A 23,189-nucleotide genomic window follows, 5' to 3' on the forward strand; every position below is an offset into this window, starting at 1 on the left:
GGAATACAAATAGTACTTGGATGTTCTGACTCACTAAAACCTAAACAAATACAGTCAAAAGGTAACTACAGTACTATATCATAATTTGGAGAACAGTGATAGATGTTAAAAGTGATTACTGAACGTTGAATGTTCAGTAAATGCATCATATCTTAGAGTTCTCACAAATAGGAAGCATGTGTATCATAAAGAGGGTTCTGGCTAAAAGGGAAATGACTACATTTAATACCTGAAAAATCTACTCAAGCTCCCCTACTTCCTGATCACTTACATTATCTGCACTACCCAGCACCTAGAGCCCTCTAGTGGTGAAAACATCAAAAGCACTGAGAAAAATCTTGAATTGTTTGCTGCAATGCGTTTGACAAATAGATGCATAAACTAGATGTATAAAGCTAGCAGATGTAAGCAATCACAGCAGTGTAGGCAACAAATCACCAACATCAAACCAATTGCATATACTGTATGCTTCCTTAATTAAATAAAGTTCAGCATCAGAACACTTCTCACTGCTGTGTCACTAATCATGTCACTGTTCAAGGCCATCAAGCCATGAACATAAGAGCTACCCACTGTTTTTGAGGTACATCACTCTAGAGCTTATTCTTAATTAGAGCAGCAAAGCTCCATTTTTGAGCTGGGTGACTAACAGAATAAGTAAAAATGGTAAACATGATGTGGTATGTGCTTGTTGTTCATCATCCTCTCCTCTTCATGTCCAACTTCCACATTTTAAATAATGTTATTAATGTTTTAATAACTGTTATTCTGACAACCATTCGATTAGCTGGCCAGATATCCCTTTTTATTTCACTTTTCTACAGTATATACATGTTTTAGGTGACATATTTTAATTAATATACCATATTAAACTGTTATATATATTTGTTGTGCTGTCATATACTGTAAACATGCACTGCTTACTTCAGCATCCTCTAATTGTGCCACCTTGCATTGATCTGTGCCTTGGTGCTGATGTTTTTTCTATCTTGTATGGCTGAAAATTAATATGTGAAAACATAAAGACCATATCTGGATTTCCATCTACAAAGCTCCTCTTCAATGCTCTGTCTTTAGCCAAGCATGAGTCTTAGTGTTTGGCACACTATCAACGCTGTAGTTGTTGCATGAGTGTTGAATTTTTTGCTACCAAGTAGAGTAGTAGATACATATTCACCCTAGATACATGTAAAAGCTAGAGATGGTGGGATTTGGTAAAGTAGGCTAAGGAAAAATAAATGAATAGAGCAAACATGGTGATTTATATTCTTTACTATCAAATTCAGGTAAAATGGTCACTAAATATTGCCAGCTTTGTAAAATCAATGGATAATAAATACGGCAATAGAGAGCTGACATGCTGTCCTCCTTTCAAGCTAACATCTGTTCCACTCCTCTCAGATAGAGAACATATTTTACCATATAAGGTTCTTTCTTTGGTCATTAGATAAAATGAAAAGATGTTCATGTTACTGTCTGGTATAGTACTTGATACCCATTTAGCTTACAATATAAACAGAGATCTTCAGCATCATGTTTCTGCTTTTCTGGAAGATACCAAAATACATCCATCAGGCTGGGGCCAGTGAAACAGAGGCAATCCTGAAAGGGGGCTGAACTAAAACAATACTTAAAATAACTCAACAGTTGTCATAAAAAAAAATATAAACAGTGTAGATGAAAATTATAAAACACAATGTCAGGTCCACAGTTCCTTGCATAGAAAGTGTCCACTGGATTAAAAAAATGGTGCCATGATTGCTATCAAAGTCAAAAGGCACCCTCAGTCCTTATCAGCAGCAGTTCCATGATAATGTGGTTCAGTTTCTTGAGGCATATTTTTTATAATAAATAGTTCCTGAGAGCAGCAGCATATTCAGATGCAGCACTGTGCAGATATCAATTACTGCTAAGTATCATCCAGACTCATAACTGAACTTCCCAGAGGGTCCTGCACACCAGGTATACTGTCAGTAGACTTCACCCTTTCACTCTGACCATCTTCATCTGCTTCAGACTTCCAGGTTTTGATATTGCTCATGGATATTTCCCCTTTTGGACATGAAAAACAAGAAGAGGGAAAGATTATTTACAAACCTCACTTACTATACAAAATAATACAGATTATTTACAATAGCCTTCGAGACATAGAGATCTCTGTACAATGTGATGCAATCAAACACTCCTGTGATCATTTAAAAGTTTATCCTGTCAGAGAAGTGTTGATTGAACTCAGTTGTGATGAGGCTGTTGTCTGTGGTCTGGTGTTTGATTGCATTATATTGAAACATGGCAACTCCCAGTCTGTTGGGGAAGTGACCACGATGTTTGTGGGCAGTGAGAAGTTTCACTAAAGATTGATTCTGGATGATTTATTTGAAGCCCTGAGTAGGTGTTTCTTTTTTTATCCAGTTGAAGCGTGGTGAGATGTTTTGGATCTTCTGTCAATGTGAATGAAATGGAAACAATGAGGTGAACAAGATGTTCAGTCCAATACTTACTTGTTGTGTTCTCTGTGGGACTTTCTGTACCATAATGGAAATCATTTTCTTTTTCTGATGATTTCTTAATGTTTTCCAACTAGACCAAAAACAGATTTTTAATGCAACACTACCCATTTAATCCATATAAAATTATTCAAAAGGAGTAACATGAGTATTTTTGCTTACCTCATTGCAGATTGACCCTGAAAATCGGCTGGTGGATGGTCCTTTATCATCAAATTTGCATGTACTGCAGAAAAAAAGGCATTATTTTTCTCCACAAGATCAGCTTCAAGTATGACGACTAAGTGTAAGGAATTTTTTTTACCTTGAACACTGTGACAGAGCTGGCTCACAGTTAATTGAGCTCTCTTGATTCTTTAAAATAGGGGGAAAAAATGAAACATCTCACAGATTGAACAAGTGAATGACAGAGTGAGATACAGAGGCCGGGTCTCACCTGTGAGGCCTTGTTCTCCATTTTCTCATCATGAGGATTTCCTTCTTCAACATTTTGGTTTCTGGCTTGTTTTTGACGCTGCATCTTTACATAATCATATGTGCTTATGCCTTTATGAACTGTATAGCCAAGAAAAGATAAATTGGTGAGGATTAATAGGTGGAGAAAAATATATCAAATGTCTTTCTTACGGATTGTGACTCACAGAGGTAAAAGTGGAAACCCAGCAGATGAGTGAGCAGTGCCAGGCAGGACATGCTCAGCATGACTGTTATGAAGGCTAATATAAGGAGACCAGCTGAACTAGTCTTTATGGGCGCTAATGGTAAAAACACCAGCCACGTCCCATTCTCGAGCACATCTGCAGACACAAGGAACAAAGAACAAGAACGATTTAATCAACTGATACATTATCAAAGCTATGTATATGTCCTCTATCCAACCACTTAAAAAAGCTCAATATTGTGATAACTCACTGTGAAAGTGTGGATCGGTCCGTAGGCTGTTTGGATCCAGATAGTGCTGGATAAATACGAACAAGATGACAACAAAAAGCAGGAACACACCCAGTGCAGCAGAGCACAGTGCCACAAAGAAGTGCCTGCAGGAAACATACAAAAAACAATCTTATTTACATGTTTATGGCACAGTAAGATGCAGAAAGCATTTTTTAAAATCAAAAACTGTGTCTTACCAGTAGTTTCTGCCACCAACACAGGTGTTCAGCCATTTACAATGATGATCAAAGTCTTCTATACACTTATTGCACACACCGCAGTGTTTAACTTTAGGACCACTGCATGAAAAAGGATTATTTTAAATTAAATACAACCTTTACATAATGATAGCTCAAACAATAAACTAGACAGAATAAAAACAACAACATATTTGACTGTTTTGGATACATACACCTTGATGTCACATAAATAACAGTGCAGGTCCTGGATCACATGGGCTTGCTTTGTCCGGTCAAAAAGTGGCATTGGACCAGAATAGTTCTGTTTGGCCCTCATGCCGGCATCTGCTGGATCTATAGTCACAGCAGCAATATGGGTGAAAAAGTGTACAATAAACGCCAAGCCCATCAGCTGTACGCAGCAAATGTTAAGGAACATAGTGTCAATATTCAAGAAACATTGCAATATGTGTAATAAAGCGGGAACTGTGTGAACACGTATGTAAGAAACTGAAAACTGCTGTACACAAGTCTTTTGTGTGCAAGATTAAGTCAGGTCTCAAGAAATTAAATGTTAAGTGAAGCTTTCAGTTAAATAAACTAGGGCTGTGTTATGCAGCATTCAACATGTGACAAAAACACCACTGATTAGGTCTTTTGGTCTTAACGGAGACCACAGAAACAGAGGCAGAGTCATGTCTGGTGTGACTGGAGCCCATACACAACAGCCCACACAACAGAATCCTTGTCTTGTTCAGCAGCTCAAACAAAACCGTAGCAGAGACTATAATGTTCGCCCCATATTTCAATCTGAAAGCGCTGGTGCACACTTAACATTCAACGACAACAAGGTTTCAGCTGTGTGTTAAGGATACAGCATAGACCACATGGTTCCAGGGCAGAGGCAGAAGAGGGGTGTAGATGCCAAAGCCAACTATGGCGAAGTAGATGTACACTAGCCAGCCGATCACTTGAAAGGCTTGAGGGGGCCACGACCATCCGTTCATCCTGGGAGGCTTGTAGGGGACCAGCTCATTTCTGCTGCTGCCATGCATGGGAGCTGTGCGTCTCAGCCGTTTACTGAAGCAGCTCATCTAGACAGCACAGGGTGAAGAATAGACACAGTCAGTAGAGAAAAAGCTTCTACAAACCCCCTCCACACACTACACATACTACTGCTCCAGCTGTGTGTGGCCACATTTGCTGGGGAAATGAGTTAGGGAAATGAGATGAGCTTTATCAGTCACTGTTCAACCCTTTATGGACCTACACTCTGACTACATACGTTTCAGCTACCAGTTCCTAAGAAACATAATAAATACAGACAGCCCTAGTCTAACCTGATTGCTATAAACAGGGTTGAAAAAATTTCAAACACATTTATCAATAATACAACATCACAGCATCCTAAACTACAGCCTCCAAAAAGGCTATGAAGTTGAATCAACACCTTTTCTAGACTCTTTCAACAAAAATTAAACATTATAAACGTCATGTCTCCATCAGTTCTGGTAAGTTAGGCCTAAATACAAACTGAGATCTGAGTTTATATTATGAGGCAACAGAAAGTGTCTTCATCTTCACAGATAACAATGACACAACTGCATACAATTACGAAGAGGATGTTGTCACATCGCTTACAGAAAACTGCTGATCCAGAAAAGGTTAATTTTGTTTTTGGCTCTATACTACTGACACAACACTTGAGCTGTGCTAAAACTCTTTTCTCCTTTCTAATATTAGCTACAAATCTGACAAGAATAGAGAATTGAAGGACATTTTACATACACGATGAATGAGTTGGCCACACCCTTTAATAATGTTTTTGCTCTATATGTTAGCTCGATTTGTGGGTGATATTTTAACCATAGTTAGTAAAAAAAACTTGTCTGGCTGCTTGTCTTCCTCACAGTTGGTTTTTGTTGCCTCTGTGAGATAACAAATGTCCTCTGTAGCAGCTCACGACGCATTTGCGTTTTCACAAGCAGCCCACTGTTAAAGAACAGTTTAGGAATAATAAAACAATAAAATCATACCACCGAATACATGTGGAAAAATAAGTTGTGTTTAATGTTGAATCCAATAAAAAAATACTTACTTTGCTGCTGAGTTAATGCTGGATAGCCACCATGAGATTAAAACAAGTGTTCAAATCCAGAGGTAGATTTCCCATAGGCTCATCAGTTTGTCATCCGGACAGGTGTTTCAAAAAGTAAATAAATAAATAAATGATTTACAAACACATAGCGCATAAGACGCCACGGAACAACTAAATAAAAGCTCCTGTAACGCTGACTAAATGCTCAAGTGTCCTTGGGGTTTGTGTCAAAAGGACGAGAGTCAGAAGTTGAATCAACTCACTCAGCAGGTCGTAGCAGCGCTATGGCAACTGTGCTGCTGCGCATGCGCACAACAGCTCCCCTCCTTAAACTGCCCAGCTTTGTGTTGTCCCTTAACACCCGGAATAAATATGCATACAGCTTGCCTTAAAAACTAAAAAACACGCCCGGTTCTTATCAGCTGAAGAGGCGGCCGCAAGCGCAGATATATTCAAATGAAACTTCTGCTGTTAAAAATAAAAACACTTCTTTCATTAAGCTTCTATCATACAGTTTACATTGCGCAAATTATATACTGCATGCATAGTGCATTACTTTCACTTCCACGTTTTCTTCTTTATATAGGCTACATATCCTGCGACGTGAACAATTGCTCATTTAAGTGTGTAAGTCTTACTTCTGCTATAGAAAACTGAGAACTCTGCTGTGCTGCAGCCAGACAATCTTACAACATCCCTAAACTGCAAATCGGAGAATTACTAGAAGACGGTTCCTACATTTGCAGCTGCTCTAAAAAAATGCAGCTAAAGACCATTAATTTCCTTATTGAACCACACACATTTATAAATACAGGTGCAAGCATTTATTTTTCAAGTGTTGCACTCATACAAAACAATACAATTAAACTAAAAACAGGCTGTACAATCATATTTCGTTTGTAAAACAGGTCAGAAATGGCTGGTGTCTCCATGGTGTTTGAAAAGTCCAACAGTACCCAGTGCTGTTAACACCAAGATGACAAAACAGCAGTGTGTGTGGTCAGCTGTTGGCTGTGTTCTCTGACTCTGGAGATTGCAGGAACTCGTAGGGATCATGAACCATTTCAGACTGGTCTCCAACACCCAGCTGTGATGGGCTCCCTGTGGATTAATAAAAAAAACATTGTTCTCATGTTATTGCAGTGGTGCTACTATTCTGTTATGAGCTAAGAAACTGCATTATTATGGCTTGTTAGGATAATAACAGTAGCAGTGGTCCTTTCTGAGCTCTTATTTTTTCTCTGCTGCTCATATCGCAAATACCTAAGTGATGCTGATCCCTCTCTGAGGCGTTGGATAGGGACGACAGGTTGGACGAAGGTCTGGAGCCGACTCTGTCGACCTGAGCCTCTTGAAACTCCTGCAGTAGTTTGTCTGCATCATCAAACTGTTGCTGGCTCTCGTCGTTCCCGGGCTCTTTCTTCACTGTTTTACCTGATTAAAGAAAGAGGGAGGGTAAGATCACTGTGGGAAATTAAATCAGGAAATCGCACCCCTATCCAAGTGAGACTCTCGCTTGCAGATGCACATCAAAGGAAGGAAGGAAAAGTAATGTTGGTGCTGTACTAGTAACATTTGAACAAATGCAGCCAGAATGCAACAAATTGCATCATGACAGTTAAATGCAACTGAAGTGTGTTTTGAGCGGATTTGTTTTAGCTTTAGGATAGCTGAACATTACAAAGATATTTTCCCAGAGAAAGATGTGCTACTCTGCTCGAGTTTTATTGGTATTTAGACGTCAACATGACTATAATACCCTCTAATAGAGCAATATCCAATATTTTACTGCTCTTGTGCTCCCTCTGATTACTAGCATTATAGCATTAATTTAATAATGGTTTCATGTTTGCATGGGCTCCACCTTGCTCATCTCAATGCCTTACAACATCATGACTGGTTTATTAGCTTAAATGTTGAGAGCAAGAGTGTTGATGAGGATAATCACCTAATGAGTTCAGCATGGATATATCCAGAGACATATCAGGATAGTTCTTCATTGACATGAAGTCTAGCACTGAACTGCTCTCTCCCAGGCCAGTGCCATCTGCAACCTAAACAAAAACACATATAGCATGAATCACAAACAAAACATTAAACACAGATATTTGAATGTGGTTTTTCATTCAGTGAAGTACAGCATACTTGTATGTCACAGATGTTACTCTTGTTTTCATCTGGTTTCAGCATCATATTTCTTTTCTGAAAACAAAGCATCATTAACAACAGTAAGCCTACATAAATAAATCAAACAAATTATGGTAGAAGATAACCTCACCCTGGAGTGGATAATGAATATAGAGGGTACAATGTGTGTAATAATGTAAAGTCAAATACCTGTCTAACTTGATTGACAGCTTTGGTGTGATCACCTGCGGTCATCTTGTCCAGAAGCCCATCGACCCAGCGCTTGGTGACACTTCCACAACCCTTGACAAACTCCTGTATGCTACAAGTAAAAATCCACATTACAGGTTGAAATGTGAAACATGATTTTATCACTACAGAATGTCAAATGTAAGTTCTATCATGACAATGAAGTCACCTACCTCAGAGCACACTGTACCCCTGTGTCATCTCCGTAGGCTGAATAGAGCATGTCCATCTCATCAGATAGCAGGTCTGGAAAGACGGAGTTCTTCTGAAGGCTCTGAATGTTGTAGGCACTGCTCAGGAATGTCACTGCAGAGAAAAAATGCATAAGTGACTACAAGCCCTAGTGGTAAATGTCATTATCTGAATTAAATTAACAAAAGTGCACTTTAATAATGTACCCTTGTGTCTCCTGTCATCTTTGAAACCCAAGGTTGTTAATCCAGGCAGAAGTTTATTTGACAGAGAACTCAGGTCCACTTTATGGGTCTCCTCTTCTGCATAAGTGAAGAAAAATTAAGTTATTTCACAGATATCATAGATTATACTCATCAAGTGCACATCTTGTGAGAACATATTATGATTTTAAAATGAGGTTAAAGTGCTATCAAACCGTCTGCATCAGGATCAAGTTGATTCACAACAGTATATAGAAGATTGTCTGACTCTTTACGCAAGTATCCCATCTGAAAACATGGAATAGATAACATACTGTAAATACAAACTGACAAGATGTTCACATAATTACCTGCTCTAAAAACGTACGTCATGTAAAAATGTGTGAAAAGTACATAGGGGTGGAAACAACATAGTATTAATTGATAGCACAGTAAATGAAGTGGTAAGTTAACAGGAGTTAACCTTGGAGTTTGGCATGTATCTGTTGATCCGATCCCGCGCTTCATCAGCAGAATGTTCAACCAGAGCCAGAACATGCTCCTCTGCTGTAGTGTCAGTCAAGCTGCAAGCGTTTCCCTCTGGCTCAAACAGGTAACTGAGATCACAGGAGTGACAATGTTACTATGCAGACAGGGTGCTGTATAACACGATTCACAAAGCATTAAATGCTTAGAAATGCCCTCTTGTCTTCTTTGAATATGCATAATTACCATTTAATTGCATCAAAAATGTATTTTTAAATCTACATATCACAAAGACAGAATACCTGATGACTTCCTTCATGTCTTTGACTGGTTGTTTCTTCGACTTCTTTGCCGATTCCACTGGGATAGGTATGATCTCTGGAGGAGGTATATCAGCTGCAAGGTCTTCATCTCCCAAAATGGCTGCCTGCTGGGTGAAATCCATATCCTGCATGAAAGACATGCTGCGCTTCAGAGCCAAAAGACGCTCCTGTACACAGAGCAGAGGAGAAATAATGGCAACACTTAACTTCATCTGTGTAGTTGGCAATGTATGAATGGACTTGGACAGGACATTCAAAAATACACCCTAAAATAACATGTATATTGATTTATGACAATGCAATCAAATCAGAGCATCAAGACTTATATTTATGTTGTCATTGAGATTTTTGGAAGTGACTGACTTCCTGAACTGACTTAACTTTAATTACTACATTTAAAATGAGTTTTATAGAATCAGAACATGTCATAGCACTTTGAATTTATTTCATTACTTACTGTGGAGCAGTGCCATGGTTTGACTCCAGGTGACATCATTACTGCAGTATATCTGTCTGTTCCTCTCAAGAAAATTCATTTCACATTCACAAGCTTCATTAATTCACAAATTCAAACTGAGTTGTACAATGTTATAGAAACGTGTGTTAGTTTGGATTTTTTCTTTTCTTTCGAGGATCGACATAAATTGAACAGCTAAGTGACTCTTAAGTTTAATGCTCTGGCATATTGATCTATTCCATTTAATCAAGTATTGTAGTTGAAGTCACAATTAATGTCTTTGATGAATGGTAACCTGTATGACATGAAAAGTTAGTACAAAGGGAAGCGTAGCACTAATAAAAAAAGTGATAGTAATTGACAGTAAATGACAGTTAACATGGACAAACAGGATGGATGGTTATAACACATCATATCATGTTCACCTCTTCTCCATCACCATTACCTTGCTCATCATCTTGAACCCTGTATGGAGCAGTTTCTTGGCAGCCTTGTAATATACCGTCTCTGGTCGGTTGTACACCATGGCATTGTCACACATCAATTTAAAATCTGCCTGAAGGCCAAAAACAATTATGAGATGAGGTTAGTTTACATGTGCTGTTTTCTTATACTTAATACTCTTTCAAATCCACCCTCTTGATTTTGAAGATAAGAATACATTGAAACAGAGATTTCTCACCTTAAATTCAGTAACTGTGTTGTATTCATTGTCTCCAATCTTATCTTTCATGGTACTAAAGTCCATAGGATGTTTGATGATCATTGAGTAACCAGGAGCGATTGCATCTGTTACTGGAAATGAGAAGAATCCATGGGGGTCTTTCCTGTGACAAGTGATAGACGAGAGAGTCAATCAGTGTTATTCATTAATGTTTTAGACTTGTTTAGACTTATCTTTTTAAGTGGAGACATTGTCATCTGAGTATGCCAGGACACATTATCTGTCAGGTCAATGTGATCAATATGAATGGCTTTTGCTCACACTGTGATTTGATGAACCAGACCATATCATAATGTGGCCTGAATCATATCTGATTTGCACTTTTCTGCTCACACTCATCTCTTTAAAAAAGAATAATATACAATATTGCTTATTACACTCTACAATGTTCAGTATGTAGGTGTTGTACAGAACAAACAACAAACTGACATTTTACCATTCTTGGAAGCTTATCAACAGTGGGGCTATTGGAAAGCCATGAGAATCAATAGTGTTTGTCTCTTAATTTCAATGCAATCTGCCAACTGTATGAGATAAACATGTTGTATACAAAAATGACATTTTGGAAATGCAATTGTAAGGTTCAGGGAATGTCCAAACTGGAAAAACTTCATTTTTGGGGGAGAATATTGTGCTCCTTAGATTTCATAGCAATGTGCCAATTAATATCACTGGTTGAATTTATGACATTTCTTGTGCACGTGTGCTACATGGTGTTAGAGAACACTAAGATTCATCTTCAGGGAGAGGTATCCACTTATTGACTATATTTTCTGGGCTGTAATCCTGTCTGACTCTGTGTAGTCAGACTTGTGTTTGGAAGTGGCACTCATCCTTTACTCTTTATGATACACATGTCTTTAAAGTATCAACTGATCTAGTTACAACCCTTCAGTTGCAGCCATTAGACTTGGTCTGTGTTCATCACCTCTGCAATTGGCGCAAGAAGTGTTCCAGCAATTGTTGGCGAGGAGTGGATTCATTCTCTGCAATGATAAAAGATTTGAAAAATGGAACAATGTATTAATATTTTTGAATGATTGCAACAATAACATGTAATGTTTGCTTGCCACAGGGAATCTGATGTTCTGCCCTTCAAAGGGCTACCTTGCCTTGTTGTGTCCGGCATGCTCGAACTGGCCTATCCCCTTGCTGCTCTATGTCCACCTTCACAGCGGGGTGAAACTCCTCTTCAGGCTCTATCTCAAACCTCTCTTTCTTCTTTTTCTTCTCTTCGGGCTGATGACAGACATCAGTGATGTTAGTGCAATTGTCAAAATAGTCATTATGAATTAATTGTCATATTTTCAGGCTGAAATTAAAGTTTACTCACCTCTACTCCGATACTTATAGTTTTTGGCAATGTGAAAGGTTCCACAGGCACACCGCTACTAGCAGCAGTAGTAGCTGCTGCTGCTTCCGATTCATTCTGCTCTCGCTCCCTCTTCTTTCTCTTTTCCTCCTGTGAGATAAAAAAACATTTTTCACAAAGTACTAGCACTAAACAATGCATTTATCAGCAGGTTAAATGTCCTTTTGTAAACAAACCTTTCGCCGTCTTCTCTCCTCATCATCCACATATTTGTCTTTATCCTTTTCAGACTTTTTCTTCTTCTTCTTTTTCTTCTCTTTGTGGCGTTCTCGCTCATGGTCTGATCTGTCATCATAGTAGCTGGAGTCATGGCCCGAACCAGATAGTTCTGTCACTTCACTCCCTCCAACTTTGAGCACAAGCTTCAGTGGTTTCTCAAGAGCCTTGTCCTCGTAATCTACAAGCAAAACACACAAAAAGTGATGAAAGCAATGTAACAAGTTAAACAATACAAAGGAAATTATGTTATTCTGATTCAAATAAAGTTTCTTCTAACACATATTTCTGCCCATAATAATGTCTCGGGGAGGGGGGGGGTTGTGCTTTTTTAGAAAGAGCCGGTTAGTATGAGGAATGATGTTGATGTTTATGTAGTAGGGATGTTGGAAGTTTTGCCAAATGTAATTTTTAAGTCCATCAAACTTTATTTATATAACCATTTTCATACAGTCTAGTAAAGTTCAAAGTACTTTATAGCTGATAATAAGACAGAACAAATGACAACATAAAGAAAATGAATAAAAACAAATAACAAATTAAGACAAAATTGAGACCAATGCACGCAAAACAAATAAGAATTATAAAAAAAAATCAATAAAATACGTAAAAAATAAATAGATCGATAAAATAATTAATTAAGTAAAATAAGAGAGAATGAGGTTTATTAAAAGTTAGAACAAAAAATATGTTAAATTGATTCAAAAGGCACAAGAAAAGTAAAATTACATAAGAGTTTAGATTTAACAAATGCTAAACTAAAACTAGGTTAAATAGAGATTAAAAGACAACTTTTGACCCCAAATTGGCTGTTACTTCAACGTACATATTTTCTGTCTAGTATGTTATATTGTTGGACGTGTTTGTGTTAGTAGCAAAACACCACTTCAAAATCACAATCCAGACATGAAAATCAGATGCTGCAGAAGCTTATAATAGGCAGGCACTCACATTAAAATAATCATATTACATATTAATTTAAAACAAACAATTAACTCGGGATTATTTATTTAAACAAATAATTAAAAGTTATCGCTCGACAACTTAGGTTATACTCCAGTTTGTTTGTTTTTTTTACGAAAACGGGCAGGTTTACTACGTTTGCCTGCAAAATTAGCACGAAGCTAACTTAGCTTGAACAAAAGCGGCGAGCTAACTAAATGAATGTAAAAGATGCACTCATGTACCATCGACTGTTCTCCACTCCGGCTTATGTTTCTTGTGTTTCTTCCCCATTTTCTCTGTATTTATCTGCAGAGGTGTGTGTTTATCTCGGCTATGTATCAGTCGTTCCCGTTAAGAAGCTGCTAACAAATAACTGCTAAGCGGAAGTGATACCTTAACAACAAAAGACGGGCTTCCGGTTCAACATATTTAGCGCGGTGATTTCGACTTCACTGTCACAGCACAGTACACCGGACCGTAGTTTCTTTAGTACCAATTTGGTCAATATAAGTTATCAGTTTGACAACGTGAATGCTGTAAGGTATGGTCTAACTTACGTTAACTGACGTGGGTTTTATTTTTACTCTTTGAGGGATGTCAGTCAGCTAAGTTAGCATCGTTTTGATTGCCATGCTAAGTTACCTAAACTGAGTCAGAGTTATGACCATGAACAGTAGCCAGTAACTCTATTATTGCTGTTAAAGCTGAATTTTGCTCTGATATGTCAACAGTTTTGCGGGAATGGAGGTGGCAAACCAAAAACAAGACGTCCATGTGGAGGTCATTGTTAAATCTCAAAGGTGGGTTAGCTTTGGAGTCTGGATTGAACCACAGATCCCCTCATGACTGCAGAAAAAACACAATTTACAGGCACACATAAGGCTTAAACGATTACAACCTCCAATATACTGAATATGCAGCAGGGTTATTATAGTTTTCATTTGTTCTTTCAGTTTGTTTGTTTGTTTAAATTTCAGTTTAGTGATTAAATAGTCTTAGTTTAGTTTTGATTTAGTTTTCAGGAGAAAAGCCCTAATATGGATACCAAGTCATTGTTTATTATAAAGGTACCACATTGTGCTAATTTATTATTTTATTCTTTAACCATTGACAATGCTCAACCCACAGCAGAACTCAGTAATTATCACCTGGAGCTAAATTAAAAGCAGAACTTTAAATGGTCTGTGACAATGAAAAATAATCGGATTTTATCCGCAATTCTGTTTTGTTTTAGTTTGTTTTGCATTGAGGAAATGCTTAAAAACTTTATTTGGTTAATAAATACAAATACTTATTATAGGAGTTGGTAACATTACAATATTAGCCTTTACAGGATTGTGAGTAATAATTATTTTCTTGATCGATTAATCTAATAGATTATTTTCTGAATGAGTTGTTAAGTGTATAATATGTTGAAAATCAGTGACTGGTGAAAATCACTGTCAATCACTGTTTCATACATCCTAAGAAATTATTTGATAATTACAGAAGACTAAATAAAACAGAAAGTATTCATATTTGAGAAGCTGGAGTAAGTTTGGACACTTTTTCTTAAAAAAAGACTTAAAGTGATGAATCAATTATAAAAATATATGGTAATTAATTTCCTGTCAATCGATTAATCAGCTAACTGTTGCAGTTCTAATAGTAATGATAAGTAACTAATGTGATTGCAGTAATACGTCCCTGTACTTTGTCTTTTGTTTATATTTCAGCACTGCTAAACTGACTGAGGTGAAGATACACATTATGTCTCTGCTGAACCGCCACAGCATGATATTTGGAAACTACAGATGGACAGAGTTTGATGATGACTTCCTACGCAAACATGTGGAGTCTGTGGCTATAGGTGATATAGAGGAAATGATAACACAGGTCTGTTATTTTTCTTTGCTTTTTTTAGAATTTTCATTCAGTTTTTCATGAAGAAGTAATAATGTTTTTATTTTTATATTTTATTAATTATAGCCGCTTGATCTGAAGAATTGCTCTCTCTCCGTTCACATCTTCACTCTGAATGAGGATGGACCCAGCACGCTCAGTTTGGAGGAGGAAGAGGAGCTTTCAGCAGCCAATCACTGGCTACTGCCAGCAGGTGACACTAGACACACTAGTACAGCACAATGAGCACATTGAACAAAACAGCATGTTGGGAAGATCTTGCTTCTTTACTTGGATATATTTCCAGTTGAACAATGAAGCAAGACTAAATACAGGGAATGATAAGTGTAAATTGTAAATGTATCATTTAGGCATATAGTGTATTATTCATTATGATTTAATGTGATAGTCAACCCAAAATGTCTTGTGCATGAAACACTGTGTAATCATTACAAACTAAATGACCCACTTCTGTCTCAATCCTTATGCACATCCTAGTAAGCATAAACCTCATGATTGTTTTCATTATCAACTAATCTGTTGATTCGATCCTCAATTAATTGTTTGGTCCAGAAAATGGTGAAAAATGTGGGATTGGATGAAGGTGAAATCTTCAAATATCTTTTTGTCCTCAAATGAAAGATATTTAGTTTAGGAAAATATTCACATTTGAGAGAGCTGGAATTTTAACATCTTGTTTCAGAGAATGAGTCAAAGTCAGATTACGAGTTCATGTTTAATTTGAATTCTTTTAATTTGCTTTTAATCTACTGATAGGGTGAACATCTTTGATGTCTTAATCCTCTGCTACATGAACTAACATCTTTTCTCATTGGCTCAACAAAAGTTGATCTTGAATGAATATTCTCCTAAAATGATTTGTTTTAACAGCTGAATTTCATGGCATTTGGGAGAGTCTGGTATATGAGAGTGGAGTCAAAACCCAGGTAAAAACAACAGAAGTTCACAATGAAATGGTTACATAACTTTTCTGTACGGCTAAACTTCACATTGTCTTTTCCTTCAGCTCCTGGATTATGTCACAACAACAATTTACTTCTCAGATAAAAATGTTGACAGCAACCTGATTTCCTGGAACCGTGTTGTGCTGCTTCATGGTAAATGAATCCGACCAGTAATTTTGATTATTGTTTGCATCAGGTTGTGTATGAAAGAATTGATTTATCGCTTTGTGTATTCCCACACTCAGGACCTCCAGGCACAGGAAAGACGTCACTTTGTAAAGCTCTTGCCCAGAAACTGTCAATCAGGCTGTCTAATCGGTAAGAGAATCCCCATTTTAGCGAAAACCACTTCAGCAGCGGCCTTACCTGCTCTTTTCATTTCATCATACACTCCTCTCCCTGCAGGTATTCTTATGGTCAATTTGTCGAGATAAACAGCCACAGCTTGTTCTCAAAGTGGTTCTCAGAGGTACACCTGGCTCTTTCTGTTTTTTTCCTGTTTAATTGGAAGCTGTTCTAGATGGAACTGATAATACTTTGGTATCTAACCATGCCTCTTTGTTACAGAGCGGTAAACTGGTCACAAAGATGTTTCAAAAGATCCAACAACTGATTGATGACAAAGACGCTCTTGTGTTTGTTTTGATTGATGAGGTAAAGATTAGCTTTTAATCAGATCAACATTTATATATTAATGACAGTCCTTTTATTGATTTGGTTTTAGATCAACTGGAATTACACACAATATATGCTTATGCACTTGTACTCTTCATATTCAAGTGTGTTTCTACCATGACTGACCTGTTTTATGGTGTGTAGGTGGAGAGTCTTACAGCAGCGAGGAATGCCTCCCAAGCAGGAACAGAACCATCTGACGCCATCCGTGTGGTCAACTCTGTCCTCACTCAATTAGACCAAATCAAGCGGTCAGAGAGATTTCTTTTGCAATAAGTGTTTAATTAAATCACACTTTTAATAACTGAAGTTTACAGCAATTAAGCCATAAAGCGATGGTTCGGCGTAATTTCGACCTAGCGTCATATAGGGTCAGTTTTAGCAGTAGCAGCAGAGTAAAAGCCATCAGGTAAGTGTTATTTTAATAAACTCCTGGTGTACTTACAAACTTTCCAATGCATTGATTTATGAGTAAAGACCCTATTTGTACTACTGTAGAAGTTTGATAATAATCCAGGCATTATTAGTGGGGTAATTTATGAGATACACTGGTGGTCCCGTTAGCGCCTGTACTAAGCCATTTGGCTGATGGTTCTAACTCCACTATTTTGCGACCACTATTTTGTGCGATGGTGCATATGACACTAGGTCGAAGTTACGCCGAACCATCGCTTTAATTGTACATTATTGCAGTTATGCTTAATAACTATTTTCACTTACAACGTTTTTTTTTTAGTTCTGTTTGCACAAGTTTGTTGTGTGTTGATTTTTGGACTCAAATTTCAGACATTCCAATGTCGTGATCCTGACGACCTCCAATGTGACAGAAAAGATTGACCTGGCATTTGTGGACAGAGCTGACATCAAGCAATACATCGGACCTCCGTCTGAGAAGGGCATCTACAACATCTACCTCTCCTGCCTGGAGGAGCTGATGAAGGTAACTGAACAACCCAACAATATTTTTCACTATTTGCACTTAGACAGACAGTCTTTTACTTCTGTTCTAAAGATTTGGGGCACTTTGTTTTTAAAGAGCTCTTCAGTACTAGTGGGTTTAATAAGTCTACTAGATTATGAGGGATTGCCCTTGTTACAGGAATCACACAAGACTGCATTATGGGAAATGCTCAGCAGGTGGATTGGCTCTGTCAAAGGGCCCTTGAGCAATACACTGAACCCAAATTCCTTGTGTTGGTTCAGCCTTGCATGTTAACTTGTGTTTGAATGGTTAAATGTGATGGAAATTGTAAAGCGCTTTTGATGAATCATTCCATTTGACAAAACACAACACAAGATTTCATAAAACACAATTTGAGAACATTGTAAAAAAGAAAACATTTAACTGTGATATAATTAGTGAAAGATGGAAGTAGGTCAGGCTACCAAACCTATTTTAAATATCTCTGTTAATCATCTGTCAATACAATTGCAGAAAATCACATTGTTATTCAAATGTCATGTTTTGTCTGACAAGCATTCCAAAACTCAGATACCATATATATACCATAATAAATTACCATAATGTATAACAAAGAAAAGCATTCAATCATTGCATTTGGGGGACTGAAAGCAATGCCTCTTAGGAACAGTTCCTTTTAGAAGAAATGTCAAACATGATTATTCAATTATCAAAGTAGTTGTCATTTGATGAATTGACTTATCATTGTAACTTTAGAAGTAGCGAGCATAAACTACGATTTTTGGAGTAATGGAATAATGGACTTATTGGATAATTACTTAGATTTATATATTTTTTGCAACGTGTGTTTGTATTATCCTGATGCACCAGATGTTACATAGAACCATCTGAGAAGTCGGCCATGGAATCTGTTTGTAAATGGGCAGGCACTTTAAAAAAATACTTGGCCGGTGGTAGGATGACCTGTCTGTCCATCACTGTCTTATCTTGCGAGGCTGCTGAATTTGCGATGCTGATTGGAGTCTGACAAGATGGACTCTTGCGTGATATCATGATCTTACGAATCTAGCTGCTTTTTATGCATCACAATGAGACAGTGATATTGTTTAGCATGATTATCAACATGCTTCAAAAGCATTAACAGTACAAAAGAAACAGTTAATGTCAAACGGTGATTTGATAAAATTGCATTTCCCAGAAGTCTTTGTTTAATGATGTATGATATGTGTAGTGCCAGATCGTCTACCCTCGGCAGCAGCTGTTTACCATGTTTGAGCTCGAGACAATGGGCTTTGCAAAGAGTGAGGTGTCTGAACACAGTCTGAAGCTGAGGAACGTTGCTATGTGAGTACACTCTCCTATAATGCAATAGCACCTAATCACACTAAACTCTGTGTTTTAGTCACAACATGGAGTGCCAGTTAGAACTGAAACAGCCAGAGGCTAATGCTGTTTCTTTTCATTCCCAGAAAAAGCAAAGGTTTGAGTGGAAGAGCACTCAGGAAGTTACCATTTCTAGCTCATACACTGTTTGTAAAGGTAAGGATTTAATTTTGTTCTACATTGTTCACGAAAAAAAGTTGTATTGTTTTTTAACATAGTTTGTTTGTCGACAGGCACCAACAGTGACTCTGGAAAGGTTTCTGGATGCTATGGACCGAGCAGTGGATAGACAGAAAGAGGAAGAAGCCAACCTAGTCAATGCTGTCTGAACTTATGACAGTGCTCAAAGACTTTTCATAAGCTGTAAAATTCATGCCAGGTATGTTGGTAGTTCCAAAAACTACAACACTAACATCTTCTTATGAAGCATTGTCAGCTAATGTGGTGCCATAAAGTTAAATATTGGCCCAATGTGTGAAAGCAACATTGTTTTAACAAATGCTAAAGCATTCCTTCAGGTGAATTTGTTGGTGCTACCTTTAAAATACCAAATCCATGTCAGTTTCAGTAGAGGCTCCCAATGTTCTATCTATGTGCTATTAACCTGTTAACTGTTTACTTTTTTCTCACTTTCAAAATGCTTAATATTTTTAATGTAACATGCAGCTTTAACTTCCACAGCACCAGCTGATTACGGTTCCCATGTTAAAGGGAAAGTTCATGTTTTATGACATAAACTAATGGTATTGCTTACTTTGTGATAGTGATATCAGTGTACAGACCCAAATGAAACAGCAGCCTGTCTGACAGAAATGAACAGCAGGACCATGATAGTTCAGTGGACCTTGGGGCATCAGATGTTGTAGACATTTAAAAGGTGTTGACTGCCTGACAAGCTGCCAGCTAACTGCATTCATCTGTTAGCCTGAGCTAATATTTACCAATGATACCGCTGTATGTCAAACAATTTGTACTATAACTTTAACATGCCTTTTTTTTCTACACTGTTTGTGTTTATGTTTTAAAAGGGACATTTCTGAAAATCATTTGTTCAAAGAAAAGTTCATTTATTATTGTCAGTTCTATATTTATGCTAACAAACCATTCTAAACTTTGTCTCTGGATTCATGTGTTCATTTTGACTTTGTTTTGTACATAACATTGGATTGTAATAAACAAGATTGTTTATGATTGTGTGTTTTGAAATAATGCAGCTGTTTAGTGGTTGTGGCACGTTTTTAAAAAAAGCTTTTGGACCACCACTTGGTGGCGCACAGATGCTATAGTGAGTTTTACAGTGTTTTATATATTTAATGCATTTTATGATACATGATCATCACAATAGAGGCAATAAGTGACAATGGCCTTAGAAAATCAGATTGCAACTGTTATAGAGCATGTCTCGTCCAGCAGGATTATGAAGTTAAAAACAAAAAATCCACATGAATCTGAAATGGATGTAAAGAGAACAGTTTGACCGACTTTCAATGCAGTTACCTGGTTTTATGAGACAAGCCCCAGCAAAGTGATTAATTCTCATTTCTGTGTTTGCATGTGGTTGCCACCGATATGGCCTAAAAACATAACAGTTGAAAGATGATTCAGTTTTGAAGTGTATCATATGCACAGTTTACATGAACAGATCAGTGGCTCCATTGTTCGTATGAGCATGTTTTGCATTCTGTGAATGCTCTGCTGCTTTGCATGTCAGCTGCCGGGTTCAGACAATGTGCCCTTTGTTTGTTGTTAGCCAACAGCTTTTTCACTCCACTTCAAAGGTGAATTTCTGTAGGCTGTTGCTGAATTTGAAAGGAAAGCAAACACGGTGTTCATCTTTAATCACACCCGTCATACCTACTCTATCATATGAGGGTCACCTTTAAAATGACCTCTCCTGGGTGTTACATTGAACATATTTCGTGTGCAATTTTTGTGTGTGTTTGATTTCACTGTCCAAAGCTTATCCAAAAGATCTAGCAAAAGATTTATATCCTCTTTGTACTCTAATCAAGACTTTCAAGGACAGATTAGTGTCAAGTGTTGGGGGTTTAAAAGAAACCCAGGATGAGTTTCCGTCACATTTAAAACCCTTATTTCATTAAGGAGACATACAGTAACTGTTGTTTGTGTGGATTATCCCTTTAAAGCCACAGTATCTTTTACACCTAATTGTTTGGCACTCACAGTGTTCATTTGTCAATTAAGTTTTTATGTGAGATGAATCACATGAGGAAGCTGTAATTTTCTCTAATCTGATCACTGATCACAAAGTTGCGAGAAAAGGAGCGCTGTAGGAACGGCAACGGTAAATAAAACCATAATTGCTCTGTCTGGAGGCCTTTTTTGCTTTTACTTTTGTAGTCGGTCCAAAACCAGGCAGCTGTTGAAAGGCAATCAAGATGGAGGAGGAAGAAAAGTCAAAAGCCTTATTGTTACAGGGTTTTATCACTGTTTCGAGCAGTTTGAAAATGTCAGAAAACTCCAAACAAAACAAACAGTCTGATGTTTATCCTCTCAACTGTTGTTCAGGTACATGGCTGAAAGCAATGGAATATCACTGCTTGTGCCAATGGTGATTCACATAGGGAGGGGATTAACTTACACACATACTTATAGGCATGTTAAGAGGAAACTGAACAGAGCTGCACACAAACTATGGAAACTACCACTCATTTTGGTTTCAGTGTAAGATCAAATCAGTTTTAAAGAGGTTATGATTTATATTATTGATTTGTGACACTGCTCTGATTGTTGAAATTCAGAATTACCCTGCGCTTTTTGCCAGTATAATCATCGATATCCTCTGTACAAATACATAATGAGAGCCCATAAACCAAAGCTTTGTCAGGGCTTCTCCATTCTTCATCTTCATGACAGCCTTTGATGATAAACCAGGAGGTTTATCCAAGTGAACATTGCCCTTAAAAGACAACTGCAGCTCTTGTTCTGTTTCCAGGCTAAACTCTTATTGCCAGAAACTGCATGAACACTCACTTCTGCTTGAGTTCTGATGGGGGTTTTTTTTGTGTGTGTGTGTCCCATATGTTCATCATCAGTCTAAGGAGGATGTTACAGTTAAAGAAGTAGAGTAGGGAAAGGATGCAGCAGAGGGAGAGATACCTTGTAAAAGAAGCAGGATCCCAGGCTGCATAAAGAAATTGTGATAATTAGGCATGGCGAGAGCGGATCAAAGAAAGCTGTCATCAATGAGCTATGCAAATGTCTACTCATCCTGTCAACCACAGACAGATCTGAGAGTCCTCTGTCTGTGAGGAGTCAAATGGCAGACAAATTGACAGGAAGAGCTATACAGTATCACTGCACTCCACATTCATCAAGGTAAGGATATGGGAGTGAAACTGGGACACTGTGATACACCACCACCACCACCACCACCATCCTGACAGAAAATAAGATGTTCTTCCAATGGCTCAGAGAATACATTTCTCTCTTGTTCCTCCAGGCAGAGCTCGTCTGTTAAGGCAATAAAGAATAAAGATAACAAGTTTCAGAGCATGGGGTTATAATTTCTGCCATGACAGCAAGACTTTGCAGCAGTAAGTGAGTGACACCATGCAGTTTATTGAGAGTTTATGCCTCGATGACGTGCAAAAATCAAAACATCTGTTCTCATTTTGAATATAATCAGCACAGGATTGGAATATTTACAAAACACATATATCACATTAAGACTGTTTTCATACAGAGCGAAAGATTGCCATATTAAATGAATATTCATAATACTTGGAATGTGTCCTGCAGCCAGACCCTGTTTTAACACACCGCCAGAGGAAACACACTATAAAACTGCTGAGGAGCTTTTGATGTCTGGTAAGTACAGCGTGTTCTTCCTGCTTTTCTTTTATAAACAACAATTTATCTTTAGCATCTGTTGCACACATACTTGAAACAAATAATAGGGGCGTGTAAGTGTGTACGCTCACACCTACACGCTTCCTCTGAGTGAGTATTAGTGACGTCACGCTAATTCTGCTTTATTTATGATTGTAGGTTTGAGTGGAGATAGATTCAATTAAATGTTTCTTTTATGATGGAATGACCTTCATCAATACTTTGTTTTTTATTTGTTTGTTTTATTTTGTTTATTTGAGCTATTTTGATGAAGATAGATGCTTATTGGATAACATTCCCCCAGTATTTTTTTCTATTAGCAAGTAGTCTAATATGATTAATACACATAATACAGCTGAACTGTCTCTTTTATAAATAAGATATATTGCACCTTGGAAACCATGAATGGATGTGCAGAGAAAAATACACCAACAGAGGACGCGGTTTTTCATCCCACTGCACGAGCTGCCAAATACTCTCCTGAGTGCGTCAAGTTAAACAAAACGTAAGTACAACCGGAA

General features: G+C 37.6%; 3 protein-coding genes across 5 annotated transcripts; 1 reads left to right on the top strand and 2 right to left on the bottom strand.

Annotated features, from left to right (window-relative positions):
- Positions 1-1,803: 1,803 nt before the first annotated feature.
- On the bottom strand, positions 1,804-5,589 carry zdhhc11 (zinc finger DHHC-type containing 11). Its single transcript, XM_053327002.1, has 11 exons — positions 5,530-5,589; positions 4,495-4,713; positions 3,853-4,031; positions 3,638-3,739; positions 3,420-3,544; positions 3,149-3,304; positions 2,944-3,062; positions 2,812-2,861; positions 2,670-2,733; positions 2,502-2,580; positions 1,804-2,052 (listed from the first exon to the last, which is right to left on the bottom strand). The coding sequence occupies exons 1-11, from the start codon at positions 5,587-5,589 to the stop codon at positions 1,910-1,912; spliced, it is 1,296 nt and encodes a 431-aa protein (XP_053182977.1). The 3' UTR covers positions 1,804-1,909.
- Positions 5,590-6,526: 937 nt separating this feature from the next.
- Positions 6,527-13,364, bottom strand: brd9 (bromodomain containing 9). Of its 3 annotated transcripts, none has more exons than XM_053327266.1 (17): positions 13,233-13,364; positions 12,006-12,226; positions 11,791-11,919; positions 11,570-11,696; positions 11,386-11,443; positions 10,416-10,560; positions 10,179-10,289; positions 9,256-9,380; positions 8,952-9,084; positions 8,704-8,776; positions 8,492-8,587; positions 8,267-8,399; positions 8,055-8,166; positions 7,863-7,919; positions 7,666-7,771; positions 6,981-7,151; positions 6,527-6,818 (listed from the first exon to the last, which is right to left on the bottom strand). In XM_053327266.1, exons 1-17 carry the CDS (start codon positions 13,279-13,281, stop codon positions 6,718-6,720), a joined length of 1,947 nt encoding a protein of 648 aa, XP_053183241.1. In that variant the 5' UTR covers positions 13,282-13,364; the 3' UTR covers positions 6,527-6,717. The 3 variants fall into 3 exon arrangements, with proteins under 3 accessions (XP_053183241.1, XP_053183240.1, XP_053183243.1); XM_053327265.1 differs by having other exon boundaries at positions 9,256-9,383; XM_053327268.1 differs by having other exon boundaries at positions 9,256-9,443.
- Positions 13,365-13,731: 367 nt separating this feature from the next.
- Positions 13,732-19,277, top strand: trip13 (thyroid hormone receptor interactor 13). Its single transcript, XM_053327004.1, has 13 exons — positions 13,732-13,790; positions 14,661-14,865; positions 14,959-15,085; positions 15,763-15,818; positions 15,899-15,989; positions 16,082-16,154; positions 16,242-16,305; positions 16,404-16,490; positions 16,656-16,762; positions 17,298-17,451; positions 18,665-18,777; positions 18,903-18,972; positions 19,050-19,277. Exons 1-13 carry the CDS (start codon positions 13,732-13,734, stop codon positions 19,143-19,145), a joined length of 1,302 nt encoding a protein of 433 aa, XP_053182979.1. The 3' UTR covers positions 19,146-19,277.
- Positions 19,278-23,189: the final 3,912 nt, after the last annotated feature.

Source organism: Scomber japonicus, chromosome 10 (assembly GCF_027409825.1).
Source record: "Scomber japonicus isolate fScoJap1 chromosome 10, fScoJap1.pri, whole genome shotgun sequence".
Lineage (NCBI taxonomy): Eukaryota > Metazoa > Chordata > Actinopteri > Scombriformes > Scombridae > Scomber > Scomber japonicus.

Excerpts from the sequence above, each read along its gene's own strand:
- trip13 (XM_053327004.1), top strand. The coding sequence starts at position 13,732 with ATGGAGGTGGCAAACCAAAAACAAGACGTCCATGTGGAGGTCATTGTT. Across the intron at positions 15,086-15,762 it reads TCACTGGCTACTGCCAGCAG|CTGAATTTCATGGCATTTGG; the intron begins GTGACACTAGAC and ends TTGTTTTAACAG. Across the intron at positions 15,990-16,081 it reads CCGTGTTGTGCTGCTTCATG|GACCTCCAGGCACAGGAAAG; the intron begins GTAAATGAATCC and ends TCCCACACTCAG.
- zdhhc11 (XM_053327002.1), bottom strand. The coding sequence starts at position 5,589 with ATGCGTCGTGAGCTGCTACAGAGGACATTTGTTATCTCACAGAGGCAA. Across the intron at positions 3,305-3,419 it reads GACCGATCCACACTTTCACA|ATGTGCTCGAGAATGGGACG; the intron begins GTGAGTTATCAC and ends TTGTGTCTGCAG. Across the intron at positions 2,862-2,943 it reads TGGAGAACAAGGCCTCACAG|AATCAAGAGAGCTCAATTAA; the intron begins GTGAGACCCGGC and ends CCTATTTTAAAG.
- brd9 (XM_053327268.1), bottom strand. The coding sequence starts at position 13,281 with ATGGGGAAGAAACACAAGAAACATAAGCCGGAGTGGAGAACAGTCGAT. Across the intron at positions 8,588-8,703 it reads ACTTGATCCTGATGCAGACG|AAGAGGAGACCCATAAAGTG; the intron begins GTTTGATAGCAC and ends TCACTTATGCAG. Across the intron at positions 7,772-7,862 it reads GTAACATCTGTGACATACAA|GTTGCAGATGGCACTGGCCT; the intron begins GTATGCTGTACT and ends GTTTTTGTTTAG.